The sequence below is a fragment of the Drosophila nasuta genome, chromosome 2L, assembly GCF_023558535.2.
Source record: "Drosophila nasuta strain 15112-1781.00 chromosome 2L, ASM2355853v1, whole genome shotgun sequence".
In the NCBI taxonomy this organism is placed as follows: domain Eukaryota; kingdom Metazoa; phylum Arthropoda; class Insecta; order Diptera; family Drosophilidae; genus Drosophila; species Drosophila nasuta.
The window spans coordinates 16,018,652-16,035,675 of NC_083455.1; the positions used below are offsets into that span (position 1 = coordinate 16,018,652).

Genomic DNA, 17,024 nt, shown 5'->3' on the forward strand with positions numbered 1-17,024 from the left:
ACCCATCGAAACACCCGCACCATTTTGAATGAGTTCTTGATCGATTTTACCCATTTTTTTAATGGGGGTTTTGTTAGCATCGAATCGAATTATAAATGCATTTTTACATTAGTTGCGAGAGCAAGCAAAATAAATAAATATATGTATATATGAAAAAATACTGTCACCAACATAATGATTTCTTATAGCTAATCGTAGTCGATATATTGTATTTAAAGCAAGACCAGACACCACACATGTAAACATTTAGCATTAGGTTTGGTTTAAAAATAAAAAAAAACAAATTGTTGTTTGCATATTTACCAGCGTTACTTAGAGTAAGGACTACAGACAAAGATGATATTGGTTGGATGTGTGAGAGACAAACAAAGGACGCTGCTCTGGACTAATGAAAGAAATGTGAAATTGGCTTGAAGCTAACTCGGCAGAAATATTAGAATATTACTATAGCTCAATCCACGATTAAAACGAAGACAAAATCTAGCTAAATCTCAAGATAAATTTCTAGAAGCTTTCAACAGCTTTAAAGCTTCACCTTGCTTAATATATCTACTCTGATTTTGAACAGCTTTTTTCGTGTTGTTGTTAAGCGGACGAAACTCTTTGCGCATTGCTTTTTTGTTGTTGGCGGGGATTTTTTTTTCATTTTGGCGTGGGGAAGAGACTCGTTTTGCGATTGGGACAAAACACAAACTGTGTGTGTAGAAATGGAATTAGACAAATACCTGAATCACATGCTTCCAATTGGACACCTGATGGCAGTGGCCACAACGATATGGCGACGGATCGCGACGATCCGTATCGTTCATCGTTAACAGACTGGGACTACCTGGACTATGGCTATGGAAACGTTGCGATGCCGTCGTCGACGTCGTCGGTTGCCCGGTCATCGTTTGTGGCGGCGACGAATGCGGCGACTGTGATGCTGATGACGACGCCGATGCAGCCGATGTTGACGCAGACGATGTTGATGATAGACACGACGAGGAGGAGCCTGGCGTTGGCGTTGTTGTTGTTGTTGGTGTTGGTGTTGTCGTTGATTTGAGATTAATAGTAGTAGAATGTAAGGAGGCATGGTTTAAACCCGTTGCCATCAGATAGATGCCATCACCGGCGATGATTTGATTTTGATGGGAATGATTATCGGATGGATTGTGATTGGATGGGTTGTTGTTGTTGTTGTTGTTATTGTTTGTACCCAGTGTATGAACCAAAGACTTAGCACCAGTAGTAGTAGTAGTAGTAGTAGTAGTAGTAGTTGGAAAAGTAGAAATAGGAGTAGGAGTGGTAGTTACTGGCAAAGGCGATGTAGTTGTGGTTGTGGTGGAGGTGCTTTGTTGTTGTTGTAGTTGCTGTTGTGCAGCAGCACTCGCTGTGGATGAGGATGTGCTCTTCTTATCCAGCCGGCAGCTGCTGCTGCTGCCGTTATATCCGCTACCCATAACCACATTTGTATTAGCATTAGAATTAGCAGGAGCACCATAATGATGACCATGTCGTGTACGCGGTGATGTTAGCAGATCTTGCAAGGATCGAGCTGTGCTTGAGTTCGAATTGTTTTGGTTGCTGGTGATTGTGGGCGACGTCAGACTGTCGGCACTTGCCTCATTTTGACTCGCTTTCTGCTCACCGTGCTCTAATATGGAGGCGGCATTTGCTTTTGGCGATGCTGTCGACGATGTTGTTGTGGTTGCTGCTGCTATCGTCTTGCCACCAGCTAGAGCTAAAGCGAGACCACTCAAAGCACTTGCATTCGGTGTCGGTGAATGCTGTGATGCCTCTTGAATGGCACGCTGCAGCAATCCAGCTGGTATTAGGGAATGTTGTTGTTGGCCATTGTTGCCACCACCAGCAGCAACAGCAGCAACCTGGTTGCCCGATGTGGGCGATGGCTGCTGTGATAGGCACATGGCGGCAAATACTTTATTCATATAGAGCTGTTGATTGGAGCTAACCGAGACCTGCAATGGTGTTGTGCTGCTGCTGTTGCCTGTGACAGCATTCGATTTGGGGTAACTCGACTCCTGATAGTGGATTTTGACATGCGCCAGCACCGCGTCACGATTGTGATGTCTGCAAAGATGAGGGAATATTATTAGTTTTGAAATTATAAACTTATGCAAATTTGGTTGCAGTTAATCTTGAAAGTTTTTTAAGAAAAGGTCTTAGTTGGATGACATTCTGGCATATTTTGAATTATATGGTATATTTTAAAAATAATAGTTTATCGATATACCAAATATGACCTGCGCTATGTGACAATATGATTTTTGATGTACTCTATGGTATATTTTAAATATACTATACTTTATATATAATATATAATATACTAAATATAGTGTGCGGTATATTTCACAGTATTTTTTCAGTATATTATTTCGGTGTATTTTAAGAATAATACCTGTGGTTGCCAATCTGGCTTTTTGTACTCGATGGCATACTTTATATATAATAGTATAGTATATCGATATACCAAATATAGCATGTTGTGTATTTTGTAGTATTTTTTCAGTATATTATTTTGGTATACTTTAACAATAATACCTTTGATAATATGGCTTTTTTGTACTATTTTACACCAAATATACTTTGCGATATATTTTAAAAGTTTGGTTTGGTATATTTTAGGAATTATAATACCGCACTGTTTTTGCTTCTACTCAAAATGGGTATCTCACAGTCGAGCATACTTGACTTATTTTTATACATATTTTGAGTTAAACCCACCTAAAGTTGCACTTGCGGCATCGGTAGAAGGTCTTCTTCTCGCTGCCCTCCTGATGCACCTCAGTGATGAGATCATCACTGGGCTTTCCTGGTGGCTGCTGATGCGAACGTTTCACTGGCGAAATGGTTACCGAAGGCGTGATCATGGTGGAGTGATGTTGCTCCTGCTGCTGTTGCTGTTGATGCTGCTGCTTGGCCATTGCGGCATTCATCATCGTTGCCAGCAATGGCAAACGAATCAGATTATCCGCCAGCTGAGCGTCGTCCAGTGCATTGTTGACTTTGTTGGGCGACACCGGCTCCAAGGTGATGTCATGAGCAGCGCCAACGCCCACCTTTTGATAGTCCTTCAAGAAGGCCAACGATGCCACCTGATTGGGGGTCATTTCACCGGATTTCATAAGCTTCGGATCCCCATCCTCTTCGGTCACCTTCATCAGTGTAATGTACTTGTTGTACTTGGTGTAATTGCGTCGTCCCGTCTCATCGTTCATCAGCACCTTGGCCGTCTTATGCGATGGATCCCGAATGGTCTTTAGCCTGATGTGCTTGGTGATGTCCCAGCGCCAATTGGAGCGATACGAGCAGAGCGAGCACTCGAAGGGTTTCTTGTTCAGATGGCCAACGATGTGGACGTGGAAGCGCGATGCTGTCGATGCCCAGAAACTGCAGTGTGGACACTTGTAGACCTTCTTCAGTGATGAGTTGGCTGCTTCTTCTTCGGGCGTCATCTTTTTGGTTACCTGCAGTGCATGAGAGAGTCAAATTTCATTTTGACGCATTTGTCGTGCGTAGGTTGCAAGTGTATGTTTGTGTGTTTTTTTTGGGTGGTGTATGTGTGTACAGAGAGAAAAACTATTTTTAATATACTAGAATAGAAGTCTTAAAAAAAGCTTAAAAGAAAAATTACTTTTTCAAACAATCAATATCAATCTTGACAGAGCAAATGTTGTAATGCATTTAACAAACTGATTGGGATATAAAACTTATATTTAAGAAACAAAGAAAATTGTATGGAGTATTAAAAAAGTTTGACCAAATTTGCAAAAATCAATGTATTAAAAAATCCTTAAAAATGTATTCTTGCTTTTGAGACACAATTAAAATACAATGAGCTTTAATTTGACTAAAAGGGAATATATTTTTAATATCATAATATACACTGTAGACAAATCTTCTAAAAATGAGCGTTCTACACTTTTTTTTTGGTTGCTATTGATCTAAAAGCATTTTAGCGTTGATTGAATTCTGGCTTTAAAAACGATTTTTCAGTCTGTGTGTTTGTGCATGTGTGCAATGAACTTAGTTGCCTTGTTGGTTGTGCTGCTTCATTACTTACCTCACCATAACCAGGCGCTGTTTCCACGCCATAATAGCTGTTCTCCTCATTGCTGGCAGCTTGACTAATCGGGGATTTGGTCAACAGATTGGACTTATCCTGCTGCACCACAGCGGCGGCAATTTCTTTGGCCGCCTTGTTCCAAATGCAGACACGTTGCTGTTGCACCGCCGCCTGTTGTTGCAACGTGTGCGCATCCACACGACGCTCGGCACTTTCCCCAGAATTCGAATCGTACATCTCGTTGGCACAGCGAATGGCTTCGGCGCATTGCGAGAGATGATGCAACAGATCTGTGGACGATTTGCAACGATGTCGACAGTGCTGACAGCGAGTGGAGCCCGAAACGCTCAAGTTCAAGGCCGAATGCGACTGACGATCATCGTCATCCTCATCGATCTCCAGGCGATCGTCGGCATCATCTTCGTGCAGCGCTGCATCGTCATCCTCGATAACAACCGCCGACGATTGACAGCTCTTGGCGTGTATTATGGATTCCGAGAGATATTTGGCCACATAGCCACACTGACACACCAGATTATCGTGCTGTGCTCCCGTCTTCAGTTTGTCGAAGAAGGAGCCGCCCTTTTTGGCCAGCAGACTGCGCGACGAAGCCTGCGATGTGATTGTGGTGGCAGGCGACAGTTGTGGCACATCCGATTTGTCGAGCATCTCGGAGATTTGCTTCTCGTTGAAGAACATGGAGGCGATCTCGGTGAGAGAGCTGCGACTGGCATTCATATCCTTGGAAAGGTTCAGCACGCTTTTTCAAAAGTAGGGGAAGAAATTGTTGTGGTTAGTTGTGGTATAGGAGATGACAAACATTTGCAAAGCTTTAGCATGTTGTCAGTTATAGCTATTTTATTTTATTGCTCGACTAAACTTGTTGTTAGATACTGATCTAGATTCTGAGGTACATATTTTCGCATTCAAAATGTTTACTACGAATTTGTATTAAAAAGAAAGTCTTCCCAAAAAAAGGGATCTGTTTCTGAAAGTTTGGAGAGAAAAACTTCTTTTGAATGTTTTACAAATTTGAAAAATGTTTTTAGAATGTTTTACCTAATTTATTTTATTGCACGACCAAGCTTGTTTTTTAGATTCTGATTCTAGTTTCCGAGGATAATCTTTTGGCATTTTTATTTAAAAGGAAGTCTTCAGAAAAAAGAAAACTGTTTCTAAAAGTATGTTGGTCAAGGCGAGATTTCTTTAGTGTGTGTTTAAAAGAATGTTTCTAGAATGTTCTACCATATTGACCTCTGAGAATTTAAGATGGATTTATTTACCCAATCGAATAAGTTTGTCGTATTCTTTTCTTATACTTTCTTTTATTGCACTTCTACTTTAGTAGTTTGGAAGTGATGCTCGCGCATTTCTATTGTTCAATCCTTTCGGTTAAAGTATGGTATATGGTATATTTGTAATGTAGTGTACTAAATACAGAATTTGGTATATTTTTGCGGTATATTTTTGGTATATTTGTAGATATAGTTTTATATTTTTTTAAATTGTTTTTTAAATGATAATAATATATATGCTGTATTATTGTTCTTTTTGAATTTCAGTTTTTTTAACCAATTATTGTTTTATCCAAATCTCGATCAAATATAGTATTAGGACACTTTAAATCACTATCAAAAGCTAATTCCCTTATTCCCTCACTCCCCAATACTTACTCCTTGGGACTCTTGTTGATGGGAATCAGATTGGGCATGGGTCGCTTGGCCCGTGGCGTTGTGGTGCCCACGCTGGATGTGTCCGATGAGCAGCCGCCCTTCTGCGACAGATCTGTGGGCTCCTCATCCTCCTCGTACTTGCTGCGCTTGCCATAATGCTCCTCCCCACCGCTCAACGCACCGCCATCGCCATCCTCCAGATCATCGTCCAAGTTATTGTTGTTATACTGATCCTCCAACTCGGCCGAATCGCTGAGGAAATCATCGCACATTTCACTCGCACCGACTTTGTTCTGTCGTCGCGGCCAAATGGAGCCCGCATTGCCCACCGGCGGCACATGATGATTCATCTCGTGCACAGTGAGCGACTGTTTGATGTCCGCAGTGAAATCGCAGGCGGCACACTTGAAGGCGCCGGCTCCGCCATGATTCTTCATATGCCTGTCGAGATTCCATTTGTAGGGTGTGCGAAAATCGCAAGTGACGCACTTGATCATCGGCATCGAATGGTACTTCACATGCTTGCTAAAGCGCGCCTTGATGTGCGTCACATAGCTGCACTTGTCGCACCGGAAGAACTTCGTCTTGCCGTGCTCCTCCAGCTCATGAGCACGCAACTGTGTGCGATAGAGCGTGGTGAACTCGCAGGCGCTGCACTTGAGCAGGCGATTCTGTGGCTCCTCGCCACCCGACGACAAGGCGGCCTGCTGTGGAGGCGTGGCTGAGCCGCTGGGCGAGGGAGTTGGTGGCTCCGCGGGCGAGGATTGACGCTCGAAACTGTCGCGTGCATCGAGATCACGCAATGTTGCCTGCAATTGTCGCTCATAGTTGGACACAAGTTCCATCTGTTGCTCGCGTTGCAACTCTTCGCGTTGTCGCTGTTTGTACGCTTCGATGTCGCGTTGCAACTTCTGCTCCTGCAGCTGCAACTCACGCTTCACCTGCTCCAACGTGGGCATATCGGGCACCGCAATGGCCACCGCCTGACCACCCATAACCCCCACGCTCTCCTCCAACCGTCGCTTGCGTGCCTCACGACTCATGCCGCGCTTGCCACGCGCCTGCCCGTGACCACTGGGAATGCCATCGGTGCAGCCGTGCACCATCTTCATGTGGCGCACCAGCTTCTGAAAGTGGCGGGAGGCGTACAGACAAAGCTTGCACTTGTTGATCACAATCTTCTCGCCGTGCACGTCGCGCAGATGCGTCAAATGGTAGCGCGGATTCTGTGTGAAGTAGGCGCAATGGTTGCAGCTGTAGTTGCGCTTGATTTTGCACTGTGGCAGCCCCTCCTCCTTGGCATCCAGCGAGAGTCCGCCATGCTGTTGTTGTTGCTGCTGTTGCTGTTGCTGCTGCTGCACGCTGTTCACAACAGCTGCGGCTGCTGCCACCGCCTGTTGTTGCTGCTGTTGCAGCAATTGTTGCAAGCGATAACGCTCCAGTTGCTGTTCCAATGCGCTGGTTGTCACCGCTGTTGGCGATGTGGATGCCACGTTGCCCAATGGTGGCGTTGTGTTGTTGCTGTTACCGCTATGGTTGCTGTTGTTGCTAGTGTTGCTTGTGTTGCTGTTGTTGCTGTTGTTCTGGTTGTTACTGGTTGCATTGTGTCCCTGCTCCATGTACAGCTGATTGCCACTGACAACGCTGCGCACAATGAGCGTATCGCCAGAACGTTGCACCATCGAGGGCAGGTCCATGTTGCCACACTTACTGTGTGTGCACACTCTTTAAGAATTCTTGCTGCACTTTCTTAATGTTTAACTGCAAGTAGAGAAGGCAAAAGTTCGGGTTAGACTTGTGTTGAGAAAGCTGGCACTTAATATGTAAAGTTTGTTATGAATATTTCATTAGATTACTAAATGTGTTTTAAGCTTAGTTTTTGCTTTAAATATTTAGAAGGTAGATATTTAAGTTAAATTAAGATTTCACTAAGAAATGGATTTAAAGATTATTCTGAATTGATAAATATTCATTTAAGCTGCAAAGTTTTTTGTACATTCATTATTTCTACTGTTTTTCAATGTTTATAGGCATCGCTTTTATGAAAAACTTTTTAAATAAAAACTTCACTTTTAAATAGATTTATTGATTTTAGTATATAACATATGTATATATTCTCTGACTTCGCAACAAATAGTTCAATTTATAATTTGACTACTAAAAGTGTATGAAAAATCATTTTTATTTTGACTATCTAAATGACTTTTATTCTAGTTGAATGAAAATTCTAAATTTAAATGGATTTAAAGATTATTTTTAATAGACAAATATTCTCTCAATTTGCAACTATTATTGAAGATAACAATTTATAATTAAATTACTACAAGTGTTTAAATTTTGCTTTGTATATTTATTCGACATTAATTTGACAATAATCGAGTTATACTTGTATAAAAGCTACATTTTTAAATGGATTTAAACATGATTTCTAAATTTGCCAAATCTGATTGCATTTAAATTTGTTTAAATATGTTAGAAGTTTATTTTCGATTTGCAATATATCATTTGTTGTTATTTGGCAGAGCTGTAATTAAAGCAAATTCCTTCTCAAAATAATTGCAAAAAATGTATGTGAAACAGTTGCAAATTCTCTGAAATAGTTATTAACGAATGTCTTTGGCAAATAGTGCTAAACGATTTATGTGACATTTGAAATGTGTTAAATAAAAAACTTTAATTTTCTTTACACTTTTTCTACTGCTTTCGCACTTTCGCATTTTTAAAAGCTATTCCTGTGTTCAGCATTTCAGTTGCAGCAACATGTATATAAAAAAAGAAAACCTATTTCTTCTTTCAAAGGCATCAAAAAGTACTTAAAACAGCAGAAATCTTTATAAAAATTCTGTTTCTCTTTCTCACTCGATTCGCGGGTTGCTTTTACACTTTGATGCGTTTGCATGAAAATGTATTTTTCTCTGTTTTTTAAATGAGTTTTCTCTCACTGAGAGCGAGCGCATAAAATTTCGCATTAATACTTAAAGCTGCCTTAAATGCAGATTTTGGCACAATGCAGACTCATTAGGGATACGCGTGTATTTTACACTTGTACTCTGAGAGTGTGTAAGTGTGTGAGTGTGAGTGTATGTGTGTGTATGGCAAGCTCATAAATATTTCAACGCTTAATGTTCCGGCACATCGGAATAACAACAACAAAAGGCCAAACGAATGATCAGAACTGAGAGAAAAGAAGAGAAAAGTGAGGGGATTGATTTTTCTTGTTGCTGTTGTTGTTGTTGCTTCTGTTGTGTGTCAGATTCGCGCCTTGGCATAAGCCCGAAAAAGGATATTAAAATGAAATGTTTGTGTCGCTTTTAATGTCGCCGCTGTCCGAGGCCTGAGACATAGTTGACAATGATTCAGGCATAAAAACGGAAAACCGAAGCTGACAACTCGCAACTGGAAACTGGATGCTAGCGGAAAAATAAATTGTGAAAAGCCATGTAAATTTGAGAGGGAGAGAGAGAGAGAGAGAAACACAGTGCCACAAATCTCTAGGGTGTATGTAGTAGTTGTTGTTGTGTGTTTGTGTGTGTGGGTTGCCTTTGCTGTCCCAAATGTGTTACACAAATCCATTTTAATTGGAGTTGCTTGGGCGCCGCCGGAAATACCCGAATGCCGATGCTTACACATAAATAACCGGAAAAGGGAAAACTGTGCTGAGCATTAAGGATGTGGCCGAAGGTCAACGCTGCCACAGAGACAGGAAGTGAACTGACAATTCAATGTACAAGTTTTTCAAAACATTTTTTGCCAGCTCGCATGTGAAGTACGTCAAAGTCCTTTTCCCTTTTCTCCACACAAAACTGTCGTCTGTTAAGCGGGTTTCATACACATAACTCAAAAATTAAATAAAATGTGCGTCTAATGCGAGCTCCCAAGCGCAGTCTTAAGCGCTCGAAAAAGCCGCAATTATGTTGCTGATTTCAAGCAAAAATAAAATGAAAGCCAGCTTGAGATGGAGAGTGAAAAGGAAGGATATATAAATACACATATTCGTGTATGTAAAGAGAAAACATTTCGACAATTCAACAATGTTACTTGTTTGACATTTTCTGCGAAAAGCTTAGTCTCGAGCACTTCACTCTGCGTTATCATTGTCAGGATGAGCTCATTAACTCACTCACGCTTCAGCTGGTGGCTGGCAAAGAGCATCAGTTAAATTACCTAAAAAACGTACATGATACATTTTCTTCATTTGCATATTTTATATTTTGTGTGGAAACATGAAACTCGTTAACATAAAGTTGCAACTTTTAACTACAATCATTGGCTCATTAGTTGTCTTATTGTTTTCCGATTTTAGTGTTTGCTATTTGTGCACAATTTTATGGCAATTAAAATAAACATATATTGTAAATTCTATCTTGCTGACGTATTTATTTGTTTTTACAATATGTTTAATGTCAATTTAAAGAGAATTTGCATACGATTTGCATGAATATTTTTCTGGATTTACATTTTTCTATATTGAAATTATTTTTGTTAAATTCTGTGTACACAGAATTTGAAATATTTACATTATTTATAGTTTATTTATATATTATTATTTATAGTTTTCATCATATTATATTATTTATATTTATTTTCCCTACTTTCTGAAGCACAAATGTAATTATGTATATGTTCGATGTACTACGATTTTGAATTATTTTGTAAATTTTTTATTATTTTATATTAATATTTATTAAGCTTATTTAGCTTTTGTGTGTGGTTATTATTATTTTATATGATTTATATTTATTTAGCTTACATTTTGAAGAACAAATGTTGAAACTTATTTGTATAATTCTAAATATAAAAAATTATAATTATTTATATTAAAAATTTTTTTATTTTGTTATATTTATTTGGGTTAATTTTGAAAGCACAAATGTTGAAATACGTTTGTTAAATTTTGATAACAATAATTTAGAAATTATCTATATTGTTTATTATTTTATTCAAGTTATTTTTATTTAGCTTACTGCAGTCATAAATACTTATGACTTTTTCTCTTCGTTTACGAATATTATGATTTTATATTATTTATATTTCTTCCACATAAATCTTCCATCATTTTCCAATAAATTTGATCCACATTAAGTCTATCATTAGTTTTATTTTCCACACTCAACTAGTTCTTCTCCTGACTTTCATTGAGTTTGCAATATTATTTTTAACGACGCTGCACAAAGAACGCGAACAATTTTTATGAAGCACGCATTATCGCGTTCAGCGTCACTGTTTAGCACTTCTAAGAGCGAAAGAAACGAAAACGAAAAAAACATAAAAGAATGGTGGAGACTACGGGGGCAAAGGGGCAACATATCCTTTAGCATTGTTGACGTCGAGCCTTAGACCCATTTAAAATATGCTTATTACGGGTAGACGACGTCGTCGTCGTCGTCTTCCTGCTTATTTGCTTTTGTTTACACTTGTTTTTGTTGTTCTTGCGAGAGCAAATACTTGCAACACACACACAAACATACAACACACACATAGATGAACCCACGCATAGACGCAGCAGCCGAAGCAGTTTTTGTGGTGCTTTGAAATTTTAATTTTTCACGCGGCGCTTAAAAGTATGCTAAGAAAAAAGCAACTAAGCGTGTGAGTGTGAGTGTGAGTGTGAGACTGGAAACATTAACACGCACTTGGCTTGGCGACAACATCCTGCCACGCTGTCTCTGCCTCTGCAACAGTGACTCAAGTTGCCTTTGTTTGTTTGTTTCTCTGTCTGTCTCTTTCTTGTCGCCTTGCACGGACTTAATTAATCTTGCCGTGGGCTTAGCACGTCCTCCTGTGTGTGTCCTGTGTCCTGTGTTTCGTTTCGTTTCGGTTCGTGTTACTTAATTTTTTCTTGTCTGCCGTTCATCCTTTTCCCTTTTTTTTCGGTGTTTCGGTGTTTCGGTGTTTCAGTGTTGACTGTTGCCTGCTGCTCTGATAATGAGCCAGCAAAAGAAGAGCGGACAGCACAGACGCCCTTTTGATTGATGGGCGTGGCGTGGCTTGCTGGGGAGGGGGAGGGATTTACTTATCCGGTGACTTTTGCATTCAATTTGAAGAAATTTCGAAAATGAAATTTTCATTATGCAAATTAAATGTTTGGTTTGAAAACATTTTTGTTGCCGAAATTACCAGAAGTCTTTAAAACAAAAGCGCAAAATTACCACAAGCATAAAAACTGCGGCGTTGCGTCCTGTTTCATTTCCCCTTCTTGCACTTGTTGTTGTTTGGTCACTTTTTGAATGGGCTTGGGATTGGGAAAAGGGGAGTTGCATCCTCTGCCGCCTGAGTCGGCTGCCTGCTGGCATGAAATTAAAAATGTGTAGCTACAAATTAACTGCAATGGCAACTGTAGTAAATATAAACTGCGAAAGCAGTTTGCAACTGCACTGAAAACGGAGAAACGGGGAAATTTCCAAGTTAAATACACGACAACTCTCTACCTTTTTTGTTTTGTGTTGTGTTGTGTCCCTTTTCAGCTTTTTATGTGCGCCACTCATCAGTGCCACATGCGGTATGCAACTGAGGCAAAGGTTAAATTGCAACACGTTTTTTCAGTTGCACAAAATATTTGTTTATCATCAGCGAAAATGTTTAAAAAGTTTCCAGGATATTCAATCATGGCTTTCCTTTTATTTTCCTACCTATCATATTCATCATCATCAATACACTTTTTGTACAAATACGCAACAATGACTTTTTATAGTCTACTTTTAGGAGGCTTGAAAAAAAAGTTCGAATCAAATCGAAAACTAATATGGCATTTGAAGTATTTCCATTTTGATTAATAAACTCATTTCATGCTTATGGTCTGCCACATTTTATATACTATATTGTGTTAGATTTGCAACGCCAATTCGCCATTCGACATTTCCAAACTTTACGAAGTCAAAGTAGCTTTCTTCGCATTTTTATTTCTTTTATTTCCACACTCGGGGGGAAAACTTTGTGCACAGCGAATACGAATTGGAAGTGAATTGTCGAGAGAGGAGGGAAGTGCGCATTTCTATTGCCTGCAAATAAATCGCAGCCAAAGTCAAAGTTTATTTCGCATTTTTTAAATGAAATAAAGATTTGTCACGTAGACATTCAGATAGTCACAACGAATGAAAGAAAGACGCACACACATACGCACTTTGTGCAAGTAAGTTGTTGCTAAATGGAAACAGAGTTTCCACACAGTTTTCCATTCACACACAAAATGTTATCTTCTTCTTTGTTTTTTTTTTTTTATTTTTGTATTTTGTTTTAGAAATGTTAGAAATGTTTTGCCTGCTTTGATTTTCGTTGGTTTTTTCGTCAGTTTAATTTAGAAACATGCTTGGAAATTGAAATTTTTGCGCCGCGCTTGGACACTTTGGCATTTTGGTTTCAAACTTGTGCCCTCCTCGTAATGGCCTCGTCATCACGTTCCTTGCTTAAGAGCTTCCCAACTCTCACTCTCTGTCTCTCTGTCTCTCGCATTTTGCTTTCGGACAAACTTTTGGGCGGAAGTTGTGCGCTTAACTTCCGTTTCTGATTAAACTTTAATGGGTATTGTCCATTTTTTTTTGGCCATGGCAAAGTTCACTTCCAGTTGGGAGTTTGTTAAAATTTTGTTTCACTTTTTTTTTGCTGCTGTTGTTTATAATGCATATTAAAAGTGCAATTAAAATACAAAACTTGCGAGCAGTATAGCTTGCTTTACACCCCCAACGCTCTTCTGGCCACATTAACATATGGTAGCATATGTTGGCCAGTTCATGTAGTTGATAATGACGATGATGATGATGACGATTCACCTGCTGTGCTGTCATGAATACCAACTGCACGACGTCTTCGGCTAAAAAGAAGTCATTATTCATACGCCATGTGGACCTAACGGCAAAAAAGTCTCTAACTTAATTAACACACACACACACTCACACACATAGAAAGCTGTAGTCGTAGGTAAAAGGACTCGTCAACATATGCCGTAAAGTTGGCAGCTGGATAGTTTGGCTGTTAAAAACGCATTTTGGCTGACGGGCACAATTCACAATACAAAAAAAAAACCAACAAGCCACCGCTAACAACACCACTGCACAAGTAAGCAAAAAACACACAAACAATAGCAACAATAACAAAACAGCACTACAACTACTACAAATGTCCGGCACAGCCGCAGCAGCATCAGCACCAGCAGCATTGTTATTGCAGGGCGGCCACAAGATGCAGGCAACAACAACAACAACAACAAGAACAACAAAATTGAGCCCGCATGCAAATTAACAGGCAGCAACAACAAGAAGAAGAACAGCAGCAGCGTCAGTAGCAGCGACGCTAATGCGCTGCTTTTGTATTGTCTGCACCCACACATGCATATGGCAGCAGCAGCAGCATCATCATACAATGCCTTCGGCAGTTCACTCATTCACTCACTCACACTTCTATTCGGCATTCGCCTTCGCCGTCGCAGTCACTCTCACATATATGTAGACGCTCACCCGTGGTGACTGTCGCCGCTTTTAACATGCACAAGAATTGCTGGCTTTGTTTCAAGCAGCAGCAACAACAACAACAACCACACGAAGAAGAATTGTAATGTCTAGCGCTCTCTCCACACACGCACTCACTCTCTCTTTTGTTCACTGCTCTGTTTCTCTTGCCTCTTTCCTTTCCTCCACTGTTCGTTTGGTTGATAACTTTTGCTTTTCTGCCGTCACACAACGAAACGCTCTTGTGGTCCAACAACAACTGAGAGCAGCAGCCGAAAAGAAGTGGCCGCCATGGTGATTTCACTGTTTGCTGCTGTTGCTGCTGCTGCTGCTGCTGTTAGTTGTCCTCTTTGACAGCAGCAGCAGCTGCTGTTGGTAAATTGCAGAGGACCCTATGCTTAATGTAATGTTAAATGGCAAGCGTCGCTCTCTTACAACTTAACAGCTGCTGTTCGGCTACTGTTAATGGTGCCAACAGCAGCTGTTAAGCGGCGCTGTTAACTGCGTGTAACTTCTTAATTGCGCAATGTTAGCTGATAATTAGACTTGAAATAATCGTAAAATATTTATGAACAATTTCGTAATTTACTGCCAAATTTAAGATTGCCTCTTTTACTATTAAATTGCCGTCGATTTACATCAATATTGTTGTATTCTTCTTGGATTTGATAGTACATATTCCATTATTCATTGAGCTGCTCAGCTGCTTAGCTGTCAACGCAAAAGCACATTTTAATTTGACATTCTTTAGCGCATTTACCGTACTTAATTTGCTAACCAAGCGGCAAAAAGAGGATCCACTTGATAAATGTTGAATTCAAGCACCCTTAACACGCTTCTAGACGAAGCCAAGGGCTATACCTAAAAAAAAAACCGAAAAAAATAAAAGAAACCGCAACGGCGAATGACTGAAAAGTGTGGCAAGCAACGGGCATAAAGTTGGATTCGTGTCCTCTTTCAACGCAATCAACACAAATGCTACTTAAAAATTTATTTGCAACACGCACGAGACTAACTTACAGGGTCCAGAAAATAAGCAAGCGAAGGGCAAAAGAGGAGGAGGAGGGGCAGGTTGTTAGAGAGATACCCGCATATATCCGAGACTGAGGCGTCGCAAAGCACAAACACTTAGCACACACACACACACGCACGCAGGCAAAAAAGGACAATCAACATTTTAACACTTTAGAGGCGAAGCCGTGAAATAAGCGTCTGTCTGTCTGTCTCTGTGTGTGTGAGAGAGACAAGGAAAGGGACTGAGATGGAAGGGTTTGGTGAATGGCCGCTTGAAAAATGTGTTGTGGTCATGCATTTTTATACGTTTTAGTCTGGCCAAAGGACATGCGGACCGTCTGGTAGGGACATTGGTCCAGGACATGGTCAGCACATGGCCAGGAAGCAGGCAACATACACACACACATGCACACATAAACACTTGACATTCTCGGACTGTCAAAAGAAGCAAAGCTGCTGCCTATAGAAGAAATGATGCCATGTGTGAGGGCTCTTTGCGTGTGTGTGTGTGTGTGTGTGTGTGTGTGTGTGTGTGTGTGTGTGTGTGTGTGTGTGTGTGTGTGTGTGTGTGTGTGCGGCTGCTTAGTTATTTGATATATTTACTCGGTTCGCACTCACCAGCCGAAAGTAAAAAACGAAAAAATCAAAAATGCTAAAACGAAAAAAAAAAGAAGAGTAAAGGGAAAAGTCGTACAATTGATTCTCGCCTCGGATTTTAATAGCAATTAGGTGGCACGTGAGCTGTTGTTGGGGAAGGAACGTGACGAGGAGTGTGTAGCAAATATTGACCATGGACACGAGTTAAGTTTTTAGCCAAATCTTTGCGGGCAACTTCTGACGTGTGTAACCCGACATGAAAGTTTTCTAATCAAACACTTGGTCCACAGTTGACGGCGCTGAAAACTATGCTATACTTTTCAATGCTCACATGTCTGCATGTGTGTGTGTGTAAGTGTGTGTGTGTGTGTGCTTTGGCAACCACTGCCAAAGCTCAACTTGTTTGTTTGCTTGTTGCTTCACTTGGGCAACTGCAATGCGCCTTTTCACTCAACCTCGTCCCGTCTCGTCCCTTGACTGTGTCTGGTAAATGAAGCCGCTCGATTTGGCCACAGCAAAGTTGTTCGAGTGCAACATGTGAGGCGAGTAGTACATGAGCTGCTGCTGCTGCTGCTGCTCTCTATTCACAACATACAAGGACCTTCCGCTATTCCCTTGCCACATCGATGTATCTACAACATACGTATAAGTGTGTGTGTGTGTTGAAGTGGGGGCATAAGTGTTCTTTGGCCACAGGATGCAGCGTAATGAAGCTGCACAAATTCACACTGAAATTGGTTGCAGCACTTTGCCCAGGTTGTGATTGCTTTAACTGGGATTACAATTTCTTATTGGATGTTCAAGTATCCAACGAGTCTGAGAATGAGAATTAGTATCGAACATGAGCTGAAGTTCTAATTGCTCAATTGCTCATTCATCATTAATTTTAATGCAAATTTTGCATACTTCAAAAGGCAAAAGCTTATTTTTTACGAGCTAACCACATATTTTGTTAAGCGTTGAATTGAGTAAGAAATATATTTATACGAAATATTTTTTGTATTAAAATTGATTGCCGTAAATAAAGAGCTAAGTTTAGAGCAACAAATTATTGATCTTTTAACAATTTATTAAAGCTCAAGCGAGTTACTTCAAATTGATAATTTCAGAAATTTATGTGCTGGCGCACAAATCTGTTTCAATCCTTTTCAATTTGTTGTGCTCATATTGGATTTGCGGTTTAGCGTTTTGGCCCAGTTGAAGATGTTTGTGTGTGTGTGTGTGTAGCAT

At 40.3% G+C, this 17,024-nt stretch overlaps 1 protein-coding gene and 1 long non-coding RNA gene across 9 annotated transcripts in view; both read right to left on the bottom strand.

Annotated features, from left to right (window-relative positions):
• Nucleotides 1-17,024, bottom strand: part of LOC132788886 (uncharacterized) — a 48,504-nt gene that overhangs the window by 3,316 nt on the left and 28,164 nt on the right. For 2 of the 7 annotated variants that reach the window (XM_060796550.1, XM_060796558.1), the window contains exons 3-6: nt 5,743-7,503; nt 4,067-4,829; nt 2,728-3,470; nt 726-2,073 (exon numbers count right to left, since the gene is read on the bottom strand). In XM_060796550.1, the coding sequence (XP_060652533.1) occupies nt 726-2,073; nt 2,728-3,470; nt 4,067-4,829; nt 5,743-7,439 (4,551 nt within the window). In that variant the 5' untranslated portion in view covers nt 7,440-7,503. The remainder of the gene's footprint in view (nt 1-725; nt 2,074-2,727; nt 3,471-4,066; nt 4,830-5,742; nt 7,504-17,024) is intronic. The other 5 variants (XM_060796566.1, XM_060796600.1, XM_060796575.1 and 2 more) reach the window with 5 other exon arrangements.
• LOC132792441 (uncharacterized) lies at nt 11,627-14,441 on the bottom strand. 2 transcript variants are annotated; one of them, XR_009633005.1, is made up of 2 exons: nt 12,863-14,441; nt 11,627-12,740 (listed from the first exon to the last, which is right to left on the bottom strand). It is a non-coding gene; the product is annotated as an uncharacterized LOC132792441 (long non-coding RNA). The 2 variants fall into 2 exon arrangements; XR_009633006.1 differs by having other exon boundaries at nt 12,853-14,441.